The sequence below is a fragment of the Delphinapterus leucas genome, chromosome 12 (genome assembly GCF_059928025.1).
Source record: "Delphinapterus leucas isolate spDelLeu-1000000601 "Yukka" chromosome 12, BTC_Dleu_Yukka2, whole genome shotgun sequence".
Taxonomy (NCBI): Eukaryota; Metazoa; Chordata; class Mammalia; order Artiodactyla; family Monodontidae; genus Delphinapterus; species Delphinapterus leucas.
In genome coordinates, this window is record NC_143140.1 from 82760613 (window position 1) to 82782261 (window position 21649).

The 21649-nt window shown below is 40.3% G+C and overlaps 1 protein-coding gene across 15 annotated transcripts in view; it reads right to left on the minus strand.

The window, feature by feature from the left end:
• The window catches only part of SYNE1 (spectrin repeat containing nuclear envelope protein 1), a 454201-nt gene that overhangs the window by 165872 nt on the left and 266680 nt on the right, over nt 1–21649 (minus strand). For 14 of the 15 annotated variants that reach the window (XM_089922151.1, XM_089922158.1, XM_089922152.1 and 11 more), the window contains 9 exons: nt 19548–19700; nt 18760–18942; nt 17882–18019; nt 13851–14036; nt 13057–13179; nt 12537–12719; nt 11132–11275; nt 5797–5991; nt 4581–4721 (listed from right to left, as the gene is read on the minus strand). In XM_089922151.1, coding sequence (XP_089778277.1) covers nt 4581–4721; nt 5797–5991; nt 11132–11275; nt 12537–12719; nt 13057–13179; nt 13851–14036; nt 17882–18019; nt 18760–18942; nt 19548–19700 — 1446 coding nt within the window. The remainder of the gene's footprint in view (nt 1–4580; nt 4722–5796; nt 5992–11131; nt 11276–12536; nt 12720–13056; nt 13180–13850; nt 14037–17881; nt 18020–18759; nt 18943–19547; nt 19701–21649) is intronic. The other variant, XM_089922157.1, reaches the window with a different exon arrangement.

Below are 21649 nucleotides of genomic sequence, written 5' to 3' on the forward strand. Positions count from 1 at the left end.
AGTCCACTTCTAAGTAGCCAACTGGGCTTCGAATCTAGCGACTCCACTGAAAATGCTCTGGCCACAGTCAGCAGTGGCTGTTTCCCAAGATATAAAATGATTATTTTTCAGATCTTCTCTTGCTTGGTCTCTCACTAGCATTCAATACCACTGACCATCCCTTTTTGGAAACACTTTCCTTTTCACCTCTGTTCTCCTCCCAGCTCTCTAGTCATTCAATCTTTCTCTTTTGTAGTTTGTTTTTTGTCCTCATTCTTAAATATTGCTGTATTTTTAAGCTCCAGACTCACATATCCTGTTGTACAAGTTTATCCCACAGTCTCTTCAAACTTAATACTTCAAAAAAAAAAAAAAAACAACAAAACCGACATCTAGGATGAGAAATGGATTTAGGAAAAATGAGGAAGTATTATCCATCTTTCAGTGAATGGAACTTCTAATCACCTTGCTTGGGATTTCTTCTTTCCCTTACCACCCCTGCTTATGTAAGGATGAAGGTCTATACCCTTGCCAAAACACTGGTTCAATCTCACGTTACACCAACAACTTCCTAATTCTCAGGTTGCAAGCTGGCAGCCTGCAGGTTGCCTCTAGCCTGCATACATTCAGCTTGGTTTATACAGTGTTTTAAATTGTGTAAAATTTCTCTTCACCCAGAGAGGGAGCTTTCGTAAGAATCCCGATTCATGGCTTCTCTTGCAAACCAGAAGGTAGGTAAGACAGGACTCTGCATCCAAACAGCTACAGTAATTCTCACGGAGGAGAGGCTGCCTCGTTCACGTGGGGAGGTGCTGTCCAGGTGCGCTGTTTCTCTCATTTACATCACCAGTCTGGACCAGACACCAGAGTGTGCAACTTCTGTCCCTCACTAGCTTCCTGGGCTCTGGATTTGTCTCCTGTCCACACTGATCCAGAATAACCTGTTCTAAAAGTCACTTCCGGGCAGAGCTTCTAGTTAAATTCCTTCAGTGGTTAAGGATCAGCTTCTGGACAAAGTTCAAATTTCTCTGTGTGGCATTCAAGGTCCATCAGGGTGTGTTTCCTGTAACCTTCTCATTTTCGTTTCTCCTCCCACCTTCTCCTCCAAATCTATGTTTCTCCAATCATACTGATATTACTTACAGTTGCCTTGATGGGCCATTTTCCTTCCTGCTGACTGAAAAACTTCCTACATGTACTTCCTTCTGCCTGGAAAACTTCACATCACTCTAGTGCACTCCAACTGTACCTACCTTCCCCTGCTTTAAAACAAAAGGGGGACATCCTTGACCCACTGAACTCCAGCCTTGTTTAGGTACGTACTCTGTGTCCTTCCTTAACACTGTGCTTCCCACTTTCACAGCACTTGTCCCACTCCATGGTCATCATTTGCCTGCTCTCACACAGACTATGAGTGCCTTAAAATCTGTGGAAGTGTCTTTGATCCTGAGCGTATCATGGAGTATTTGGCAAATCACAGGCAAGTATATACATTCATAAAAAAGGGTATATGTAAAAGCACTTTTGTAAACTCTATTGTTTTGTATACATGGAAGGTAGTACCATTACTGTCTACGAGGAAAAGCAAAACGTCCTTTAATGTAAAAAATTTAAATTAAATACTCTATAATAAATAAAGGTTCCCCAAAAGAATAAAATAAATTTGTCACAAAAAAATCTGTTTTCTGGCGTGTGTGTGTGTGTGTGTGTGTGTGTGTGTGTGTGTCTCAGGTCTATTAGACAGGAAAGACAACCCTTGGTTTCCTAAAATAATTTGAAAATATATCACCTTTTGTAGATTAATAATTTGCATCTATTTGAGGAATACATAGAGTCAATAAAATAAATCAATCAGTCCTATAAGTTACTACTAAATAAGGGCAATATTTGGCATAGTGAAGAATCACCCTTAGAAATATGTCTCTTGTTGGTTATGTGTCTATGTTACGAGAGTTATTATCCATCAGATTCCTAAGGAATTAAATTTGGAAAACCACTGCTACAATTTGATTAGCATTTTCCAGTCTAAAATGTACTTTCAAAATTAACCCCACATTTAACTTTCACCATTTTGTGAATTAAGTAGCACTGCTTCCCATTACAAATGAGGGACTTTCTGGGTACATTCAGCTTAGAGGAAGAGCTGGGACCCATTCTGAGCTTTTTAACCCGGAACCGGGGGTTCTACCCATTACACTACCACTCTTTTCAAACTTCTACTGCCCTCAGCTCTTCCGAGGAGAAGCCCAAGTCTTGGCTTGCTTTCAATAAGATCAAGAAGCCTGCAGCAAGTTCTGTGGCTGCCTCGTTATTTCTACCCTCAAGTAAACTAAACTGTTATCACATTTCAGCTAATAACTACTGTCAGAGAGAGAACACACTGACTGCAGGGGATCAGTTAGTTATATAATGGAGATCTACTTACAGAAGCGGCAAGCACACAGCCTTTTTTTAACAGCTGCGACTTTATAAAGCCGTTATATTTGGCCGCTCCTTGAAACAGCTGTGCACATTCTGTACAGTGTTTTGAGTCTGCAAACTGGAACTTATGGGAATTCTAAATGTTCTCAGTTTCAAGAGAAAATTTTGTAGATCCAGGCATCACTGGCCACGTTGCAGTATTTGTTCATTTTCCTCTGTCTTACTTACATCACTGGACAACATAGCATGTGGCTGGAACGATGGGGTCGATTTGTCTAACACCAACCATTATATTTTTGCTTTCCAACAGCTTCCTGCGAGTATAGCTGTCTGACATGAACTAAATGAAGATTTTTTTCCCCCTAATTTGCAGTTCCACATGTAAGTATGTTAGGTTAATAATGTGATTTAAATTGATGTTGATATGGGTAGAGTAGAGTGTCAAAATGGGATTAAGACAAAACACAATTTTGCTCATAATTTTGGGATTTGATTGAGCTGGACAGTTAAAGTCATCATAATAAAAATGTTTGTATATTTTACCATTTACAGAATACTTTCACATGTACATGGAAAGACACTTCACAAGATGCGGCACTGAGACTTATAATTTTAGGAAAGGGATACTCTTCCCAAGTGTTAGTCCAAAGGTCCGTGTTCATTGTTCAATTTGAAAATGTTAAGAACATTAGGCACATTATATAGGATACATTTTTCTTACACAATAAAAAGCTGACTCTAGCCACACTTCTATGATTCTAACGACATCTGTGACCACAGGGAAGAACACATCATCAAAGAATGAGTAATTCATATTTTAAAATCAGAATTTGGAGAACTGTTTTCCAAATGCTCCAGAACACTGTGAACTTTTTTTTTTAAATTTCCTCTCATCACTTTTGTTATTATTCATCTTATAGCCACTTTTTCTCTAGATTACGAGGTGCTTGAGGGCAAGGGCCACTGCTGTCTCCACCTTTGTTACATCTCTGGGACCCAGCACAAGGTTTTATGCCCAGCAGGTGCTCACAATGTATCTGATGAATGCATGAATTGATATGTTCCCTAAAGCTACATAGATTTTTACCAAGAGAATTGTTTGTTTGTTTGTTTTTTTGGCCGTGCCACACAGCTTGCAGGATCTTAGTTGCCTGACCAGGGAATTCCCTCAAAGAGAACTGTCTTATCTAAAGGTTTCTTTGTTTCATTTTCCCCTTTTGGGGGGAGGTAGGTTCTTTTTATCACAGAAATCCTATTTTGAATGCTTTTGCTTCAAAATAAAAATAATATGATTGATTTGTAATACAGCTTATAGAACACTTGCAATGTTCAATGCTTCTCTCTTGATAATAAATTTTAACTTCTTTGAACACTAGTAATTTCATGATAAGGTAATTAAAATATTTTTTTAGTTTTTTGGCTAAAGGAAAAAAAAAGAAAGTATTATTCAACACGCATTAAAACAATTTTGGTTATTGTAAAAGCATCTTTTTGAACTCTATCCAATATTTTTCGTGAAAATTTTTGACATATTTAATTTAGTATAATCTATATTTAATATAGTGTACACAAAAAAGACATCTCATAACAGCGAGCTATGGTCCCCATTTTATAAAAAATAAAATTTAAGATTATTGAAAGATAAGTAAGAAAACTCAAAATGCAAATCTACTTAGGCACTCCAAAATATACACTGACAGCCTTTAATTTTGTTGGCAATTAGCAAATAAAGAAAAAGTCTGATACAGTGAACATACATTTTCCATCTTCAAAATCTGAGCTGGTAAGCGTCAAAACTATGTTCAGTGAAAACGTTAAAACAGCAATAGAATCATGTTATTTTACAACAGTGACACGAACATTTCATTTTCTGTTAGGATGCAGTACTCCATTACAGACAGCTGTCAGAAACTAAAGCCATAATGCCTTAAAACAGGCCCTTCTCCAGCTATCATTTCTGTGACCTAATTTTTGCTCATCTCATTTCATTAGCCTGGGAGAGGAGATAGTGGGTTAAGCCAGTATTGGTCTCACATGACAATCACAGTTTGTGCAACTATCACACCTAACGGTGTGTTTCTCAAAGTCTACGATTCATACCCATAATCTCATAAGAACAGAGAATGGAGCCCTGCATCCGTTCAGAGATTTTAGCTGGAGGAATGCCAAGTGGGCGGTACCTGGTTAATGGAAGCATCTGTATTAGCCACAGGTGAAGGGGAGCGACAGGCAGGTGGAGAGGAAATCTCACTGTTGGTTCCCTCCTCCCCAGACTCCTCAGTGACCGGTGACAGCAAAGTGTGACAGCGACCTGCAGTCATCTGTCACATAAAATGTTGCCCAAAGGACATGAAAATTGGTTAGCTATGTTAACAGAAGACCTGGTCAGGCACGCACAGGCCAAAACAGAGATAACTATACAACAAGAGTTAGAATTACTGAGACCCAAATTTACATACAAATTCTGTGTTACCATCTGAAAATTTTGTCCTCATGTGAATATGCTCCTAGGGACCATTTGTAATATAAACAGTCACAATGTGATGCACGTCACATTATAGAGTGTTCTTGTTGATGAATTATCTCTTTATTTTATTTTCCTTTTCTTGATTGATTGTATCTTTATAAATTAAAATCATGAATCATACAAATGAGGGAAGGGTCTATGAAATAAAGCTTGGTCTTTTGTGGATATTTCAAATTCCAAATATTCTAGCAAGATAAATGCACCCAGAGTAATATACTGCCAAGAGTCCAGGTATGGTTAATACACTACCCAAAGCACAGCACTGAAAAACACTGAGTTATCAAACTAATTAACGCAGTTTAGATGCAAAGTTATGAGGAAATAATGTTGCAGAGAGAAATTAATGGAACTTATTTTAATCCAAAGGTAAACTTTGGATTTTCTAGTTTCTTATTTGTCTAATAATAGCTTTCCTTCCATAATTTATTAAACATTTACACAACAGAATACTCAAACATACCTAGTCAGCCAGTGCTTCAGCTGGAAAAACACACAAAACATATATGTTGCATGATTCTCCCATCCCCCAGAAAACTAGAAAACTGTGCAAAGGAATTGTTCTGAAGCTCAGAGCTTCTGAGTATTACTGCTAAATTATAAACAAATGCAGGGCCAACTTTCAGCACGTTGAGTAATTCAGGAGTCTCAAACAAATAGCTTCATTTCAACTGTCACTGTTTACAGCGTCAAAGATTGGCCTTCGCCCAAAGGTAGTCAGAGAGTTAAGGGGACGTTCCTGAGTTCTAATCTGCAAGACTGGGCACTGATCCCTAAACCAAGCCACGGAGAAGAGCCCAAAGCCACTAGGCAGGAGACAGTCAGAAGAGAGCGAGCTGACACCCAGCAAACTGGCCTTGACCCTTACTTACCATGACCACAGAGGGGTGGGCCGAGGTCGCGGGGAGGAGCTCCCCGTCCAGGTTCTCCATCCCCTCCGCCAGCCGGTCCACGTCGGTCACCGTCAGCAGCATGGTGGCGTGCTTGGCTTTCACGGTCAGCATCTTGCACTTGGAGTTCAAAGAAGCGATCTGCTCCTGGTAGCCCTTGATTTTCTGAGCCAGCTCCTGAGGAAACATTCCCGCCCCCCCGCGCCCCGGGTGTCACAGCAGCATCCGAAAGAAACAGAACTAGTAGCGTTCATCTTCCTCCGGGGCTGGCCAATGAAATCTCAGGGCTGCGCCAGACGGAGCGGCGGGGAGGCAGGATGTGGACGGTGCGAGCGCGGAGCCTGCCTGCCGCGCTCCCCGAGCCAGACCACAGCGCGGCGGGGCCGGAAGGGGTGCTGCGGCGCGCGCGGCGGCAGAGACAACGCCAGGCGGCCGGGGATTCTAATCCCGAGAGGCGCTCCGGGCCGCATCGGAATTTATGGGAAGTTAAGCCCTGGCAACTTTCTTGAAAATGCCTAAGGAATCTAAAATTGCCAGATGGTTCATGCCAGGCAAATTAGGTCATGTGATGACTAACACTGCCAAAAACGCAATGCTCAGCTCTTACCCTCCGGAGTATGTCAAACAGAGCAGTCATTTGTGACAGACGCATCACAAAGTAAACTGCTCCTAATTCCTGTGACCCGGGGAGTTGCTTTTTTGCAGATAAGGTGAATATCACTTAGGAAACCCTTATTTTTTTATGCAGATTACACCCCAAATAAAATTTTGTACATTCATGAAATTTTCCCTCATGTATGCCATCATGCCTCCAATGTTTCTGATGCCTCAAACTAGGGCTTTGAACTTGAAGTTTGGTTCAATTTTAATGGCTTTTAATTTTTTTTCTTGTTGAAAAAAATTGTTTTGAGAGATAGAAGTTTTAAAACTTTTACAAAGAGCTAATTGACAATATATTCTCAACAGCACATAGCTCTTAAAAAATCTAATATATTAAAAATCCTAAAAGAATAATCTAAAATGGTAACTCTAAAATGTTAAATTTATACTTTCTTGCTTAAAAGATGCATACATAAGTTAAAAAATGAAGATTTAAACATTCATTCTTTTTTATTACATTCATGTAAAACATTAACCCTAAAAGTACAAAACCACTATTTTTATCTATCCCTTTTATTTGGCTCCTTCACCTGAAAAGCTGTCATTTAGCATTTGTACGGAACACATCTTGTGAGGGTTTTTTTGTGTGTGTGTGGTACGCGGGCCTCTCACTGTTATGGCCTCTCCCGTTGTGGAGCACAGGCTCCGGACGCGCAGGTTCAGCGGCCATGGCTCACGGGTCCAGCCGCTCCACGGCATGTGGGATCTTCCCGGACCGGGGCATGAACCCGTGTCCCCTGCATCGGCAGGCGGACTCCCAACCACTGCACCACCAGGGAAGCCCTTTGTAAGTCTTTAAAATGATAATGTGTGTATACACACTCAAACTAGAGCTTTGAACCTGAAGTTCAGAAACAAACAAAATGACAAGAGCAAAATGATACATGCATGTATATGTACATGTGTATGTGTATATGTACACACATACCATTTTGCTATTGTTGTCATTTTGTTTCTCCCCTCCCAACCAAAGCTGACTGGGTGGGTGGAAGGGAAAGCAGTCCAGCAGAACTCAGCCAGCATCCTGCCTTCTTTCTAGTACAGAAGTACAGGAATTTTTTAAGCAAGGATTTAAAAAGTAGAAATCATGGGTTTCCCTGGTGGCGCAGTGGTTGAGAGTCCGCCTGCTAATGCAGGGGACACGGGTTCGTGCCCAGGTCCGGGAAGATCCCACATGCCGCGGAGCGGCTGGGCCCGTGAGCCGTGGCCGCTGGGCCTGCGCGTCCGGAGCCTGTGTTCCGCAATGGGAGAGGCCACAACAATGAGAGGCCCGCGTACCACGTAAAAAAAAAAAAAAAAAAAGTAGAAATCATCAGTTCTTTACTTTTCACTGTTACAGATACTTACTTAGTTAAACCTAATAGGATTTTTATAATTGTGATTAAATAGCTATTTACCACATCTGGTCTAGTGCCTAACACATGAGTACTCTATAATAATTGCTAAACGTGTACACAGGGAAGTCATCTACCAGCGCACCGGACTCCTTGAATTCTATGTTTTCATAGGACAAATCACTAAGCCTCCTTACCATGGCTTGCCCTATCTGGTAGATTTGAAGACTCTGTGTGAAGCGGAGTTAGTCTTAGGCCTCCCATCCTTTGTGCCTACGTGGATGGTCACGGCCCCTACGGCAGTACCCTGCCCAGCACGCTGACAGCAAACGCCCATTTCCTAAATCGATGTTCTCAAGTTACTGTATATAAAACTCATCTAGGGGACTTCCCTGGCAGTCCAGTGGTTAAGACTTCGTGCTTCCAATGCAGGGGACGCAGGTTCAATCCCTGGTCGGGGAACTAAGATCCCACATGTTGCTCGGCATAGCCAAAAAAATTTAAAAATAAATAAAACACTAGTAGCAATATTTAAAAAAAAAAAACTCATCTGAGTTGTTTGTTAGAAATGCAATACTGGTCTAGGCTTCAAAAGTTTTCGATTTACTAGGCTTATGAGAATCTGCATTTCATGGTTAGTTCATGTGATTCCCTTGGAGAAACATCTCTCGAGAACTTTCTTCTGTAAGAATAAACCTGCCTATATCCCATGAACTTTGTGGCTTAGTGGCCAAATCTGCTAAATCAAAATGGAGCACTAAGGGGGTTAATGTGTTCCCCAGTCTCAGGAAGCATACGTATTTTTAGTTTTTACTATTTCTGACAATGATTACAAAGGATGAGTGTACAGGTGGGAATTTCAGGTACAGGAGCAGGCCTTCTGTGTCATGTGGAAAGCGAAGAGCTCTGAGTATTCTCTCCTATCATTTAAAAGCGACAGGATAAGGTTTTTTCAAATTAAATGCAACATTTGAAAAATTACAAGAAAAAAATGCAAATTCCTTAGAAATGAACAATGAGTTTAAGTTATCCATATGGAAACTAGCCTCACCTCAAAATTAAATTCCATTAAAAGCAGACAGAAAATACAGGAAAAAACATTCTTCCAAAATTCTATGTTATGAATCAGGCTTTCCCCATGCAGCACTTTCCTTCCTGTGTTTGTTTTACACATACAATGAGCCTCACACAGGACTACTTCATTTTAAATATGAAAACGGAGGGCTTCCCTGGTGGCGCAGTGGTTGAGAGTCCGCCTGCCGATGCAGGGGACACGGGTTCGTGCCCCAGTCCGGGAAGATCCCACGTGCCGCAGAGCGGCTGGGCCCGTGAGCCATGGCCGCTGAGCCTGCGCGTCCGGAGCCTGTGCTCCGCAACAGGAGAGGCCACAACAGTGAGAGGCCCGTGTACCGCAAAAAACAAAAAAAGAAAAAAAAAGAAAATGGAATCTAAATCATATGACAAAACTAACACATCTACACTAATGTTTAGAAATGGGAGGAGAAAATGTGACAAAGTGAACAGATCACTGGACAGCAGCCAGAGGACAGTCTACAGCTGACTCTGCTGAGAACCGGCTCTGTAATGATCTTGGGCAAGTCGTTTATTCTCCTGGACCATCATTCTTTTCTTTTATGTGTGATCTTAGTTCCCTGTCCAGGGATCGAACCCATGCCCCCTGCAGTGGAACCTCGGAGTCTTAACCACGGAACCGCCAGGGAAGTCCCCAAAGGTAGTAGATTAGAATCTGGTTTCTATCAGTTACTAGGTCTGGAAGATCTGGAGGTCATTGTAAAAAATCCGTTTTTGTTTTCTCATCGGTAACATGGAGATGATACAAACACAAAAATTCTTACCTCACAGGGTTGTTGTAAAAGATACTCTAAAAACTTTGTGAATTGTTTTAAAAAACATAAAACAAACAAAAAAGCAACCACAGCAGCAATGATAATTATTGTTATTCCAGACAGATTTTTAAAAACATATTTTCTGTGCTGTGACTGTTTCTGTGCTGTGACTGAAAAGTTGTTACAACAAATTTCTGGGTCTTACAAAATGGGATTAAAAGTAGTTTCAAAATAAATTTGTATTATACAGTCTAATGTATGACATATAAACAGTGTTTCAAATAGTTGCGAAACATCTTTTCATTTAACTGCTTTAGTGGCAGAAGAGAAATGAATAGTTAACACAGAAGATTATCTACGGTGTAGAAGTAAATGTAGGTGGGGTATTTATTTACATTACTTGTAAAGCATATGCAAATGTTAAGTGCTGGATGCACTCACTGGCTGTGACAAGAAACTAGAGAACTGCATTTGGAAAGAGGGGAAGTAAGATTTCCCAACCTTACACCTGACACTAACACAACACTGTTAATCAACTATGCTCCAATATAAAATAAAAATTAAAAAAAAAAGCGACAGTTGAATCTTTTGGGAATCTTACTGTGCTATTTGGTTTGGAAAAACTGTTGTTCTTATGACAATGAAGTTAAAATAGAGCAGACGGAAGGAAAAACTGAATGTCTGTCCTTGGCACAGAGAAATAAGACACACCCCACCCCACCCCCCAGTCACCTTCCAAAATTCATGATGCTGGGAGCCAGCCCCCAAGGAAAGAGTAAATGTGATCTATATAGGGTTTGACGGGTCAGGAGAGGAAATTCACTGCTAACTGTCAAGGAGCTGGAACACTCAAGCTCCTTGTATGATCTCTGAGACCAGGTCTGCACAAGGGGTGTCCAAGTCCTAAGGTCATAATGATTCCAAAGGTACAAAGAAGGAGGTGCATTTGAAAATGGGGAAGATGCTAACAGGCATCATCTGGAAACCCACAAAACAAACAACATGAGTCATTCTCTGATTCTGGTAAAAGCAGGTGAAGTGACCTATATGTGAAAGAGCAAATGATTTTCTTTTTAACAAGAAATACCCCTTCTTTTAAAAGAGGACCATCAAAGCAGCAAGGCTTTGAGCACTGCTGTTCCTTGCAGTTTGTAAAGACAGGGAGTACAGTGTGTTTTGGTGTATGAACTGTGAGAATTCTGCAGGAGGCAGTCAGTCGGTGGGTCATGCTGGAGATATGTCATGAATGCCGGGTCAAGAGGTTCTGGAATCAAGGGGAAGACTCATGCTACTGGGTCTTGGAAAGTATCAGCAAAAATAGCCCTCAAAACGTAAAGAGAGTCAAAGAGGCTCTCTGAGAACCCAACACGTTATGCCCTGGACAGGGAAGACAAGACCTCTCTCTTTCATCCGCTGGAAACCAATCACATATCCTCACCAAGCCAGTGTCCTGCCCTTGAACTCGGCTCGTCATACCTCGTGCCGGGAAATCTGGGCTTGCAGCTCCTGGATGTCGCTGGTGGCCACAGGCTTATCCTCAATCTCTCTGTGAGCTCCTTCTATGAGCTCCTGGAGGTGCTGCATTTCTTGCTCGTATTGTTCATATTGCACCACAGCCTCCTTTGAAAGAAAAAAAAAAAAGACAATTATCTGTCTATGTCAATAACTGTGTAAGTCCTTCTGTGCTGCTATGTGCCAAACTCTGGTGCTAACTCCTATTTACCCATGTGTCAAGGGAACAAAGAAATGATGGGGAAAATCCCTAGATGATATTTCAGAGCCTTCTCTCTAAAACATTTTGGCAAGATTATTGATGGTCTGAAAATAGTTAAGTGGCTAGATCCTCTTTCTCCTCCGTATTGTCCTAAAGACGGCAATGTCATGGTCTGAAGCATGATTACTTCATTTTTCCATCAAAGAAATACTAAATATATATGTAAGGCACTCAGCTAAGTGCTGGAATAGGGGATATAAAAATGAATGAAGCATAGGGGGCTTCCCTGGCGGCGCAGTGGTTGAGAGTCCGCCTGCCGATGCAGGGGACACGGGTTCGTGCCCCGGTCCGGGAAGATCCCACGTGCCGCAGAGCGGCTGGGCCTGTGAGCCATGGCCGCTGAGCCTGCGTGTCCGGAGCCTGTGCTCCGCAACGGGAGAGGCCACAACAGTGAGAGGCCCACGTACCGCAAAAAAAAAAAAAAAAAAAAAAGAATGAAGCATGACTTCTACCCTCAGGTTTTTACTGTCTAAAAAATTACAAGATAATGCAAGTAGAGTTGACCAAATAGACCATTAGTGGTTTAATGAGAGGACATGTATACAATTTTTGGATAAGGTAGGTGAAATATTAGTTGAAAGTAGATACGAGATAAATAGTGTCATTTCTTCCTAGTAAATAATTGCTCTCTTATTAGGGGAAGAGGCTAAGAGTTATAGTTGGATGTACTTCTCAGGCAATAAAATGTATCAATAAGCTGAAATATAAAAAAAGAAAAAAAATTCTGTAATATACCTTAGCAGTAAAGTCTATTTACAAAGTTTAGATGATTTTCAGATGAATAATGAGATAAAAATCTATGATTGAATATAAAAATTAACCTTCATAAGTTGTTCCTTATAAAAAAAATAATTGCTAAAAGATAGTTTTCACCAAAGGATATTTTTAATAGAGCTTTCCCCAGGCTTTTGTGGATGATCCAAATGATAGCATCTCATGTCCTTATTTTATATAACCACAACAAGCTGTCTGAGTTAACACTCTGGATGTGTTTTGATGGCTGAGCCCACGCAAATGCTAAGAAAAGCAGCCCATGACTCATCTGGTGCTGCTCTGTGGGTGGCGTGGGGACCGCCTGCAGACGCCGGCTGGCCCCGCTGCACGTGCCTGCATGATGTTGCACTGCTGGATGGCTGTGTGCTGGAGCCAGCTGGCCCCCTCCTGCAGGCGCAGAGCTGCGTGGCACAGCGGCAAGCTGGTGACGACGTCCTCGGGGATCCGGAGCGCACTCTGGCTCATCTGCACGGCGTGGACTTTTGGCTTGAGTGACTCCATCGCAGAGAGCAAATGCTGCAAGTGCCAGTTCATATTTTATATTTTAAATTTTATACCTTATACAAATTTGATAATTTATTTACATAAAATATATGTATACATAAAATATACGTTTTCCATTTAAAATGTATATTCTGAAATATTTTATGTTTTAATGGTTTATTTCATAAGCAAGAGGCATTTACTAAATTATAGCTCTGTCCCAAGTTATAAAAATTTTCCCAGGTATTTTTTTAAATCATGCATACAGTGCTCAGACTAAAACAGAGTTTAGAAATTACTTTTCCTAACTATCCTTTCTTTTTCAAAAATATAGCTCCCTACCCATTTCCCCTGAATTATTTTTGCTTGCCTGTCGGTGAGAGAGTTGCTCCTTGAGACTAAGACGTCCAACTTCTGGAGAAGTCAGTGCTGTCTGGGCTTGCTCCAAAGCAACTTGTAAGTTTCTGAGCTCTGTTTCAAATTTTTTCATATCCTGCAGAGTAAGAGCCATGTTAATGTCGATATATAAGCACTTGAAGTCCGAAGTCATAGGTGGAGAATAGCATCATGTAACCAGGCAGGACCCTATAGGGCCTTCTGGGGCAGACCCCCTCCCCAGTACCCTCTGCTTGAGCTCCTCTCTGAAGTACCCAGATAACAGTATCTCATGCACATTTCCTGAGCTGTTTAACGGAGCTGAAAAGCCCCCACCAGATGGAAGATGTTAATTACTTGATGACCATGAGCTCACAGCCCCAGGCCTCCTGGAGCTTAAGGACTGATACTGTTAAGCTCTGTGACATCTCCCTGTTACCTCAGCCAGTCAGAGAACTGTGCACAAGCTGATCACGTATGCTGTGAAGCCCCTCTCCCTCTCCCGGACTTTAAAAATGCTTTGCTGAAACCCTGCAAAGGGTTTGGGGTTTTGTGGGGCATGAGCCACCCGTCTCCTTGCATGGCCCAAATCTTTCTCTGCTCCAAACTCCGATGTTTAGGTGTTGTTTGGCGTCACTGTGAGTCAGACACACAACCATAACCATCACAGTCAAGAAGGCTCATGAGAGGTAAGCACTCTACGTTTGATATACAACCACGATTGTTTTTTTAACGATAGCCTTTTCCATTTAAATTGCTTTTTTTTTAAGAAAACATTTGATGTTTTACCTTGGCAGCATCATGGAGATTCTGCAAATGAATTCTGATCCTCTGCCGCAGCCCCTCAGTCTCCCGTCCCAGGTCTGCTACTTGCTGAGACATTTTTTCCGTATGGTACACGCTATTGAGGTGCTGTAATTTCTCAGTCATCGCTTCCAGATTGTTGTAAATCTCTTCAGATTCTTCTAGCATGGTCTAGAGTGAATTATCAATGTTCATGACATTGACAGGTAGGCAGAGAGGTATGGGTAATCAATACGGTGTGGTTTAAAGACCATCAGACTGGGGAGGGAGTAAGGTGACGTAATTCACGTTTTCCATGCACCAAATTGTGTAGGTCGTGTGCCTTACTGTGTTTAACCTTCACAGCCCTGTGCCTGCTCCCCACTTCCTGTTACCCCCTTTTCAAAAAGAAATCAAATTTCAGGAGCTGTAAACAATTTGTTGAGGCCACCTGTGCTGGACCATAAGGCTACTGCTACAACCGCCACCCTAAGCGGCTCCCTGGTGAGGGTCAGGACGTGAGTACTGCCAGCAGTGGTGATGCTCTGACGCACTGGGTATCTTCATCAGGTCACTGGCCCCCCCTTTTCTCATATTCAAACTAAAGCGATGCTTTTCAGGTCTCATATTCTGTATCTAAGACCCAAGCATATATGGATCTAAGAAATGAAAATAAGACAAGAGCATCACAAACACTTGCTTTAAGTGAGACAAAGGGGTAGAAACAACTTGGCATAAAACAAAGCCCTTGTCATTCAAGATAGTATCATCTCTGGGGACTAATAACAACATCAACAGAATAAGAAGCATGTAACATGCATTTTATAAGCAGAGTGAAAGAAGAAAGGGTTAAGGATGCCAGAAATGAGATGTGCTGCTGCTTGCAGGAGGGTTGAGAGAAGGCTTCCTGGGAGAGTCACATTTGAGCTGAGTCAGAAGAATGTTTGTATTGACAGATGGGGAGGAAAAGGAAAGACAGAATAATAAGCAAAGGCACATAGGTGAGTGAGCACAAAATGTGCAGTTCCTGGGCTGTGTGATGTGTAAAGAGGCGAAATGGGAGATGGGACATTACTTTAGGCAATAGATTCTTATTTTAAAAAATAAAGTACATCTTTTTTCTCACAATAAATATCAAATACATATATTATATAACATATTATATATTATATAACATATTATATATATTATAAAGCTTAGAAAATATTGAAAAAGAAAGAAGATAAAATAGTCCATAATCCCATATCCCAGAGATAACTTTAAGCAATAACTGCTGTTCAGTTTGGGTATAATTTTAGGTAATTGAGATCATAACATACCTACAATTTTCCATCTTTTTCACCTGATATTAGAACACATGCATTTTCTCTCGCTGTGTTGTTTTTGGATAAAGTCAGGCACAGGAGAACTCCCCAGAACGGTGTGTGACAGGCTAAGTTTCCTCCTGAATGTCTGTGTGAGGTCACCACCAATACCTGACATCTGTCCTCCTGTGTCCCTCAACACACTCAACCCACTGAACTGCCCAAGTCAAAAACACCTGGGGGGCTTCCCTGGTGGCGCAGTGGTTGAGAGTCCGCCTGCCGATGCAGGGGAAACGGGTTCATGCCCCGGTCCGGGCAGATCCCACATGCCGCGGAGCGGCTGGGCCCGTGAGCCATGGCCGCTGAGCCTGCGCGTCCGGAGCCTGTGCTCCGCAACGGGAGAGGCCACAATGGTGAGAGGCCCATGTACCGCAAAAAAAAAAAAAAAAAAAAAAACAACACCTGGGAACCATGCTTGGATCCTCCCTCTGTTTCAGCCATACCCAACAGCCTCCAAGTCCAGAGTTCTTGCTGGGTAATACCCCTTGATTTTTGTCCTCTCTCAGCCTCCAAAGAGAGGCCTGGTCATTGTCTACTGGAATACTGAAACCACCTTCTGGTTGTCACACCTTCATCCATCTGTTTTCCACAGGCTTCTAAGTCATCTTTCTTAAACTGTAAGTCTGAGCTTGTCACTTGCCTGCAGAACATCTGTCCAAGGCTTAGAGTGACTTCCGGAAAAGAGGCCAAGTTCTTAACAGGCTTCCATGATCTGCCTTGTCTTCTCCCTCTTTCCAGCTCTCTGCAGACCTCCTCGCCAGCGCACCAGCTAGAGCACCCCTCACTCCTACTGCCGGATTTCAACATGCGGTTCTGCCTAAAACTCCACGACAAGTAGGCTGCGTGTCTTTCAGGATTCAGCTCAGAATCACCTTTTCCTTCCTTAATCTTCTCAAATCCTGGGCAGTCTGGGTTGGGTACCCTCCCATGAGTTCCTTCAGCATCTTGGGCTCTCAATCCCTGCACTTATCACACTGTATTGTAATTGTCTAGATCTGCATTTCTATCTCCTTTCTCCCTTTAATTATCAACTCCCTGGGGCAGAGGCAGGGAATATCCTTTGTGTTTCAAATGCCTAACAAAATTCCTAGCTTTGGAAAGCACTCTATAAATGATTATTGAATACATAAATGAATGAGAGCTGGAGCTATTTTAAAAACAACAAAAACGAAACAAAACAAAAAACTACCTTCTTGGTCATTTTAAAGACTACATTATAGTTTATGAAATCCAAAAATTTACTCAGAAAACTCTGACATTTAAGTTTTCTTTAAAATTCCAGTATAGTCATTAATAGTCATATAAAATATTTCCTACATTTCGGATTACAGAGTAGTAATGTTCTGTTGCTCATGATACATTTTCCTATTGTTTTTCAAAGAGATTTAACCAAGTTACCAGCAGTTACCAGCAGTGTTTGATAGCTCTCACTTCTTTAAATATGAACTTTTAAAAATACTGTTAACTTGATAATTAAAATGCTCTCTCTCTTTTAAATTTGCATTTCTAGATTTCTAATGAATATTTTTTCATTGTTCACAACCAATTGTAACTTAATCCTTGGCTGTTAATGTATAATGCATAACATCAGGCAGAACAACTCTGTAGTTGTTTAAGAAAGATTTCTTGGGAGGAGTGTGCAGGATTGATTAGAGAAGAAAGATAAATACAGGGAAACCAATTAGGAACCTGTTAAAGCATTCCAAGAAGGGGAAAATTAGGCTTTGATCTAGAACCCTGTCAACTGGAATTGGAAAAGGGGATGCATTTAAAAGACATGAATATACATAAATCAGAATAAAAGAGAGAAAATCTAAAATACTTGAGGATACTCATGTAACTTAAATAAAGACCATTTTGTATTTGATTGCAAGATAACTGGCTATTAGATATCTGTATCTAATTCAAGCCTAAATTATAAAGGGATGAAATAATTTCCTGGATGATATGGTCGAGAGAAAACTTCAGAGGAAATGAAGTAATGCGGCCCCCATGTGGTGTGGACTCATTCCCAGCTGACCCCTACTTCCTGCGGGAGGTCAGCCCACTGTGACCAGGCAGAAGGGCTGGAAGGAAGAGGCATGAGATTGAGGCTCTGACTGAGGACCCATGTGCCAGGGACTGCGCTTGATGATGGCACATATGTTAAACCATCTGATCTTCATGATAACTCTGCAGTATGAATATCATTTACATCTCCATCTTACTGATAAGATTGAATTCTGAGAGGCAAAGTAGTTTCCTCCAAATTACACAGCTCTAAATGTCAGAACTTGGTTTCCCCATCAGTCTGAGTCTGGAGGCTATAATCTTTCCACCTGTCCCTACAGCTCTTCCTGGGGAAGAATTTCCCACCATATTCCTGCATACAATTATTTCAAAGAAGCTGCAAAAAAAAGAGTCCTATCTGGATGATTATTTTTGGTCTTGGGAAATGGAAAGTCTAGGGGAGACAGAGGAGGATATTTATTTATATATATGGTCTTATGAAATCTCATGGGTAGCTACTTTCTTTCAATCCCCTGGACAAGTTGTTAGGGCTACTTTACCTTTCTTTTTTCCTGGCACCTGAAATAATTTTTCATCATGGTCCTCTAAATTTTCTGTCAGCCTAGCCAGTTAAATCAAAGCACTCTCTTAGTTACTCTTTGAAAACTATTTTCCCAAAGTTACCTGATGTGAAATGTATTGTTCCCGAAGTTGGCTTGCAGAATTCCATGCAATCTTTCCATGTACTGAGACTTTAGCTTTCTCAATCCACTTCAGAATTGTCTCCAGCATTTCATTGTATTCTTCTAAATGGGATGCTGCCTGAAAAATCATTAACATTCAGGTAACAAATGTAAACTCTGCTTCGTGAGCTAGAAATCAGTCTTCGGTCTCTCTTTGGATACAATAATCCTAGGAATTGATCATTACGATATCTGTGATATCTAAAGGTATCATGAAAAATTATTTCCTTATTGAACATCTATTAAGGACTTCCCAGTGACTTTAGGATAAAGTCCAAGTTCTTACTATGCTTGAATAATCTTTTAAAAAAAGTCTCCATTCTTATCTCTTATTCCTCTACCTAGCTCTTCTCTCTCCCTCCTTTCCTACTCTACCCTCACTGAATAAGGAGGTGGTAGGTGGGGATTATAGGTTTCAATATTATAATTTATTGGTTGCAAATTCTGATTTAACTCATCCCTGATTGCAGAAAGAAACATAATCAATTTGCAAAAGTTCAGTCTATGCTCAACAATTATGATGATGTGTGACCTGAACCAATTAAGTAAAGGCAAACATACATATATATACATATTTACTTATTTATAAAAAGTCCATTTATAGGAACACCTTTGTCAATAAATTTATAATATGGTTTGGTATAAAATAAAGTCAGGTTTACATGTCAATCTTAGGAATACAGGCATGGTATGAAATAAGCTACACTTAACTTACTCTCATCACTGTCCATATTATCTTTTCACTTATTTTTAAAAGCAGAAAATAGAAAACTGAATTTTGGCTTTAGAGGATGTTGATTACCGGCTGGGAAAACATACCTGGCTGAGCTTAGAGAGCCGGTTATCGGCCTGTCTAATGGCCTGCTGGTGAAGTTCAGTCAGTTTTCCAATCTTCTTGGCCAGTGGTTTACCCAGTTGGCCATTCTGTTCCGAGAATTTTTGTACTGCTTCACCTAGGTCCATTAATTTTAAGTTACAGACATCTAATTCCTTTCCTAGCACCTGGATGGTCATCAAAAGGAAAGAACGTTAGACTATAGATAATAAATTTCTCCAGATTTTCCAGAATCAGAAGGATTATATTTTAAATGATTTTTGTAAAAGCCAAATATATAAGAATAATTCAGTTATGATCGGTTCGTTTCTGCTTCTTCAGTTGAGAAGGCAGAGCAGGATGTTTCGTAACCCTGGTGTTTATTTCCTACGAGGCTGAGAGAGCTAAAATTTTCCTTCTGTCCCACCCAAAAAGGATTAGTCACTTTACTCACTGGCAAACTGAGAACAGGGATTTAACTACCAAGAACATCCTTCATTTTGAAATTTATATACTTGTAATCCTAAACCATCATTTAGTCCTTTGACACTACATATGCATGTATATTTATGAATACAGTTTAACTGTGATAATAAATTATACGATATAAGTAGCTCTATATTATTGTATTTACAAAATTTCTTTACTGCCTGCCTTTACTCTCTGGTTTTCATGAAGCCTGCTAATCAAGGAAGCTTTTTTTTTTTTTCTGTATCTTCAAAATAAACTAATGCACTCAAAATATTTAATTCATTCAATAGCCCCCCTTATATTTCCACTTCTCCTTCCTTACCTTTTGGTCAGTTTTAGCTTGAACTAAATTATCTGTCTTTGCTCTCAGCTTGGTTAGAATAGTTGTGAGATCTTTGGCTATCTTCTGAATTTGCTGGCTGAATTCCTGACTCATGGCCTTGCTCTGTTCAACTTCTTTCATTTTGTCCTGGATCTAAATAATCAATGAGAACAGCAAAATCAACCATGGTAAAAATTGGATAGTTAATACTAATATATATCTCCATCTTCAGATATTGCCAAGAGGCACTTTAGGTCATCAACACTGCTTTGGCATCGAAGTACCTCAACAAGCCAGCCACGTGCAATTACAAACTCTCATGGTTTTCCCTGCAGCCTTACTTCCCGCCATTTTACGTATTAACTGCACCTCTTTCTGCTGCTATTTCAGCAAGGGAACAAGCAATGCATGTACAGTGATTCACTCATCAGATGTTTACAGGAAGCAGTGCAGATAGCTGAGTTTGAATTCTATCTTCTCCACTTACTAACTCTGTGACCCTAAACATACAAACTCTTCTAAGCCTTTTTCTTCATAAAATGGAAGACGATTCCAGATAATTGGAGGCACACAGATTTGTGTCCATGCACCTTTTCATAAATAGCTGTTAATGATCTGTTAACTCTTTTTCTAACTTCCAATTACCTCTGTACAGTATGACAAAAAAGCACAGAACATGTCCAATGGACAGGAAAATGAAAAATCAGTTAATATTTACAAGTTTCTAATGGCTTTGATTTGATATGATAACATTCATATTTTGCTTATAATAAAATGTTGAAGGGAAGATGGTAAAGAAATATTTTCTTTGTATAAATGAAAGGCCTTAAAAAAATCTCTTTAAGTGATGCACATGTAATGTGTGGCATGGTGACTATAGTTAACAATCTTATATTGCATACTTGAAGGTTGCTAAGAGAGTACTTCTTAAAAGTTTTCATCACAAGAAAAAAATTTTTATAACTATGTATGGTTTTGAATGCTAACTAGATTTATTGTGCTAATCATTTTGTAATATATAAAAACAGCAAATCAAATCTCCTTAGTAGTGAGGAAATACACCATTAAAAGAGTACTTTTTTCAACTTCATTATTTTGAGTTGAGCGCTAACGTAAATGGAATGCATGTGAATAACTCTATTATAGGGAAATTTATCCAGAGGAAAAAACCCTGAAATTTGAACTTCTTTTTTTAAGATCTGAACTCGCCAAGTCATCCTTCCCAAAAGACCTTCCAATGTCTAAGAAGAAAAACCAAATAAGTAATACTGTAAAATATTAGTATAAAATTAATATTTTAATACTTAAAATAAAAAATAATATTTTAGTTTAGGTCAATAGTATGATGCAGTAGAATTAGACTTTGATGAAAATTTTTAAACACTTTGCATCATACACTGGAGATTCTAAAAGGTACAGCACACTTACATGAATTTTATAGTTTTATAGTTTCTACAATGCAATACTACTTTCCATTTCATGTAGTAGTTTAGAATTATCCTCCCTTTATCTTCTGTAGACCAGTGTTAAACTGCTTTAGTGTCAGGCCACCAAGAAGGTCCTAAAACCCATTATGTTTCCATACAAATGCTACTGAAGCTATTTTCCCTACATGAAAGTGTATGTTCTCTACGAGGAGTTAAGATAGAAATATCCCTCTGATCTCAGTACTATGAATGGCTATGTAGCAATTTGTTAAATTAAAAAAAAAAAAAAAGGTTTGTTTTAAAATTTATACACATTCCGGGCTTTCCTGGTGGCGCAGTGGTTGAGAGTCCCCCTGCCAATGCAGGGGACACAGGTTCGTGCCCCGGTCCGGAAGGATCCCACATGCCGCGGAGCGGCTGGGTCCGTGAGCCATGGCCGCTGAGCCTGCGCGTCTGGAGCCTGTGCTCCGCAACGGGAGAGGCCACAACAGTGAGAGACCCGCGTACAGCAAAAAAAAAAAAAAAATTTATACACATTCCTTTCCTTAGTTATTTGGAAGTTAGAGTTAGACTGATAGGACTTCCTCTAGACATCATAGGGGATCCTATAGCATGCATTTGGGGTAGAAACCTCATTCCTGGTTTTACCTTATTTTTTTAACTCTGATTTTCCCT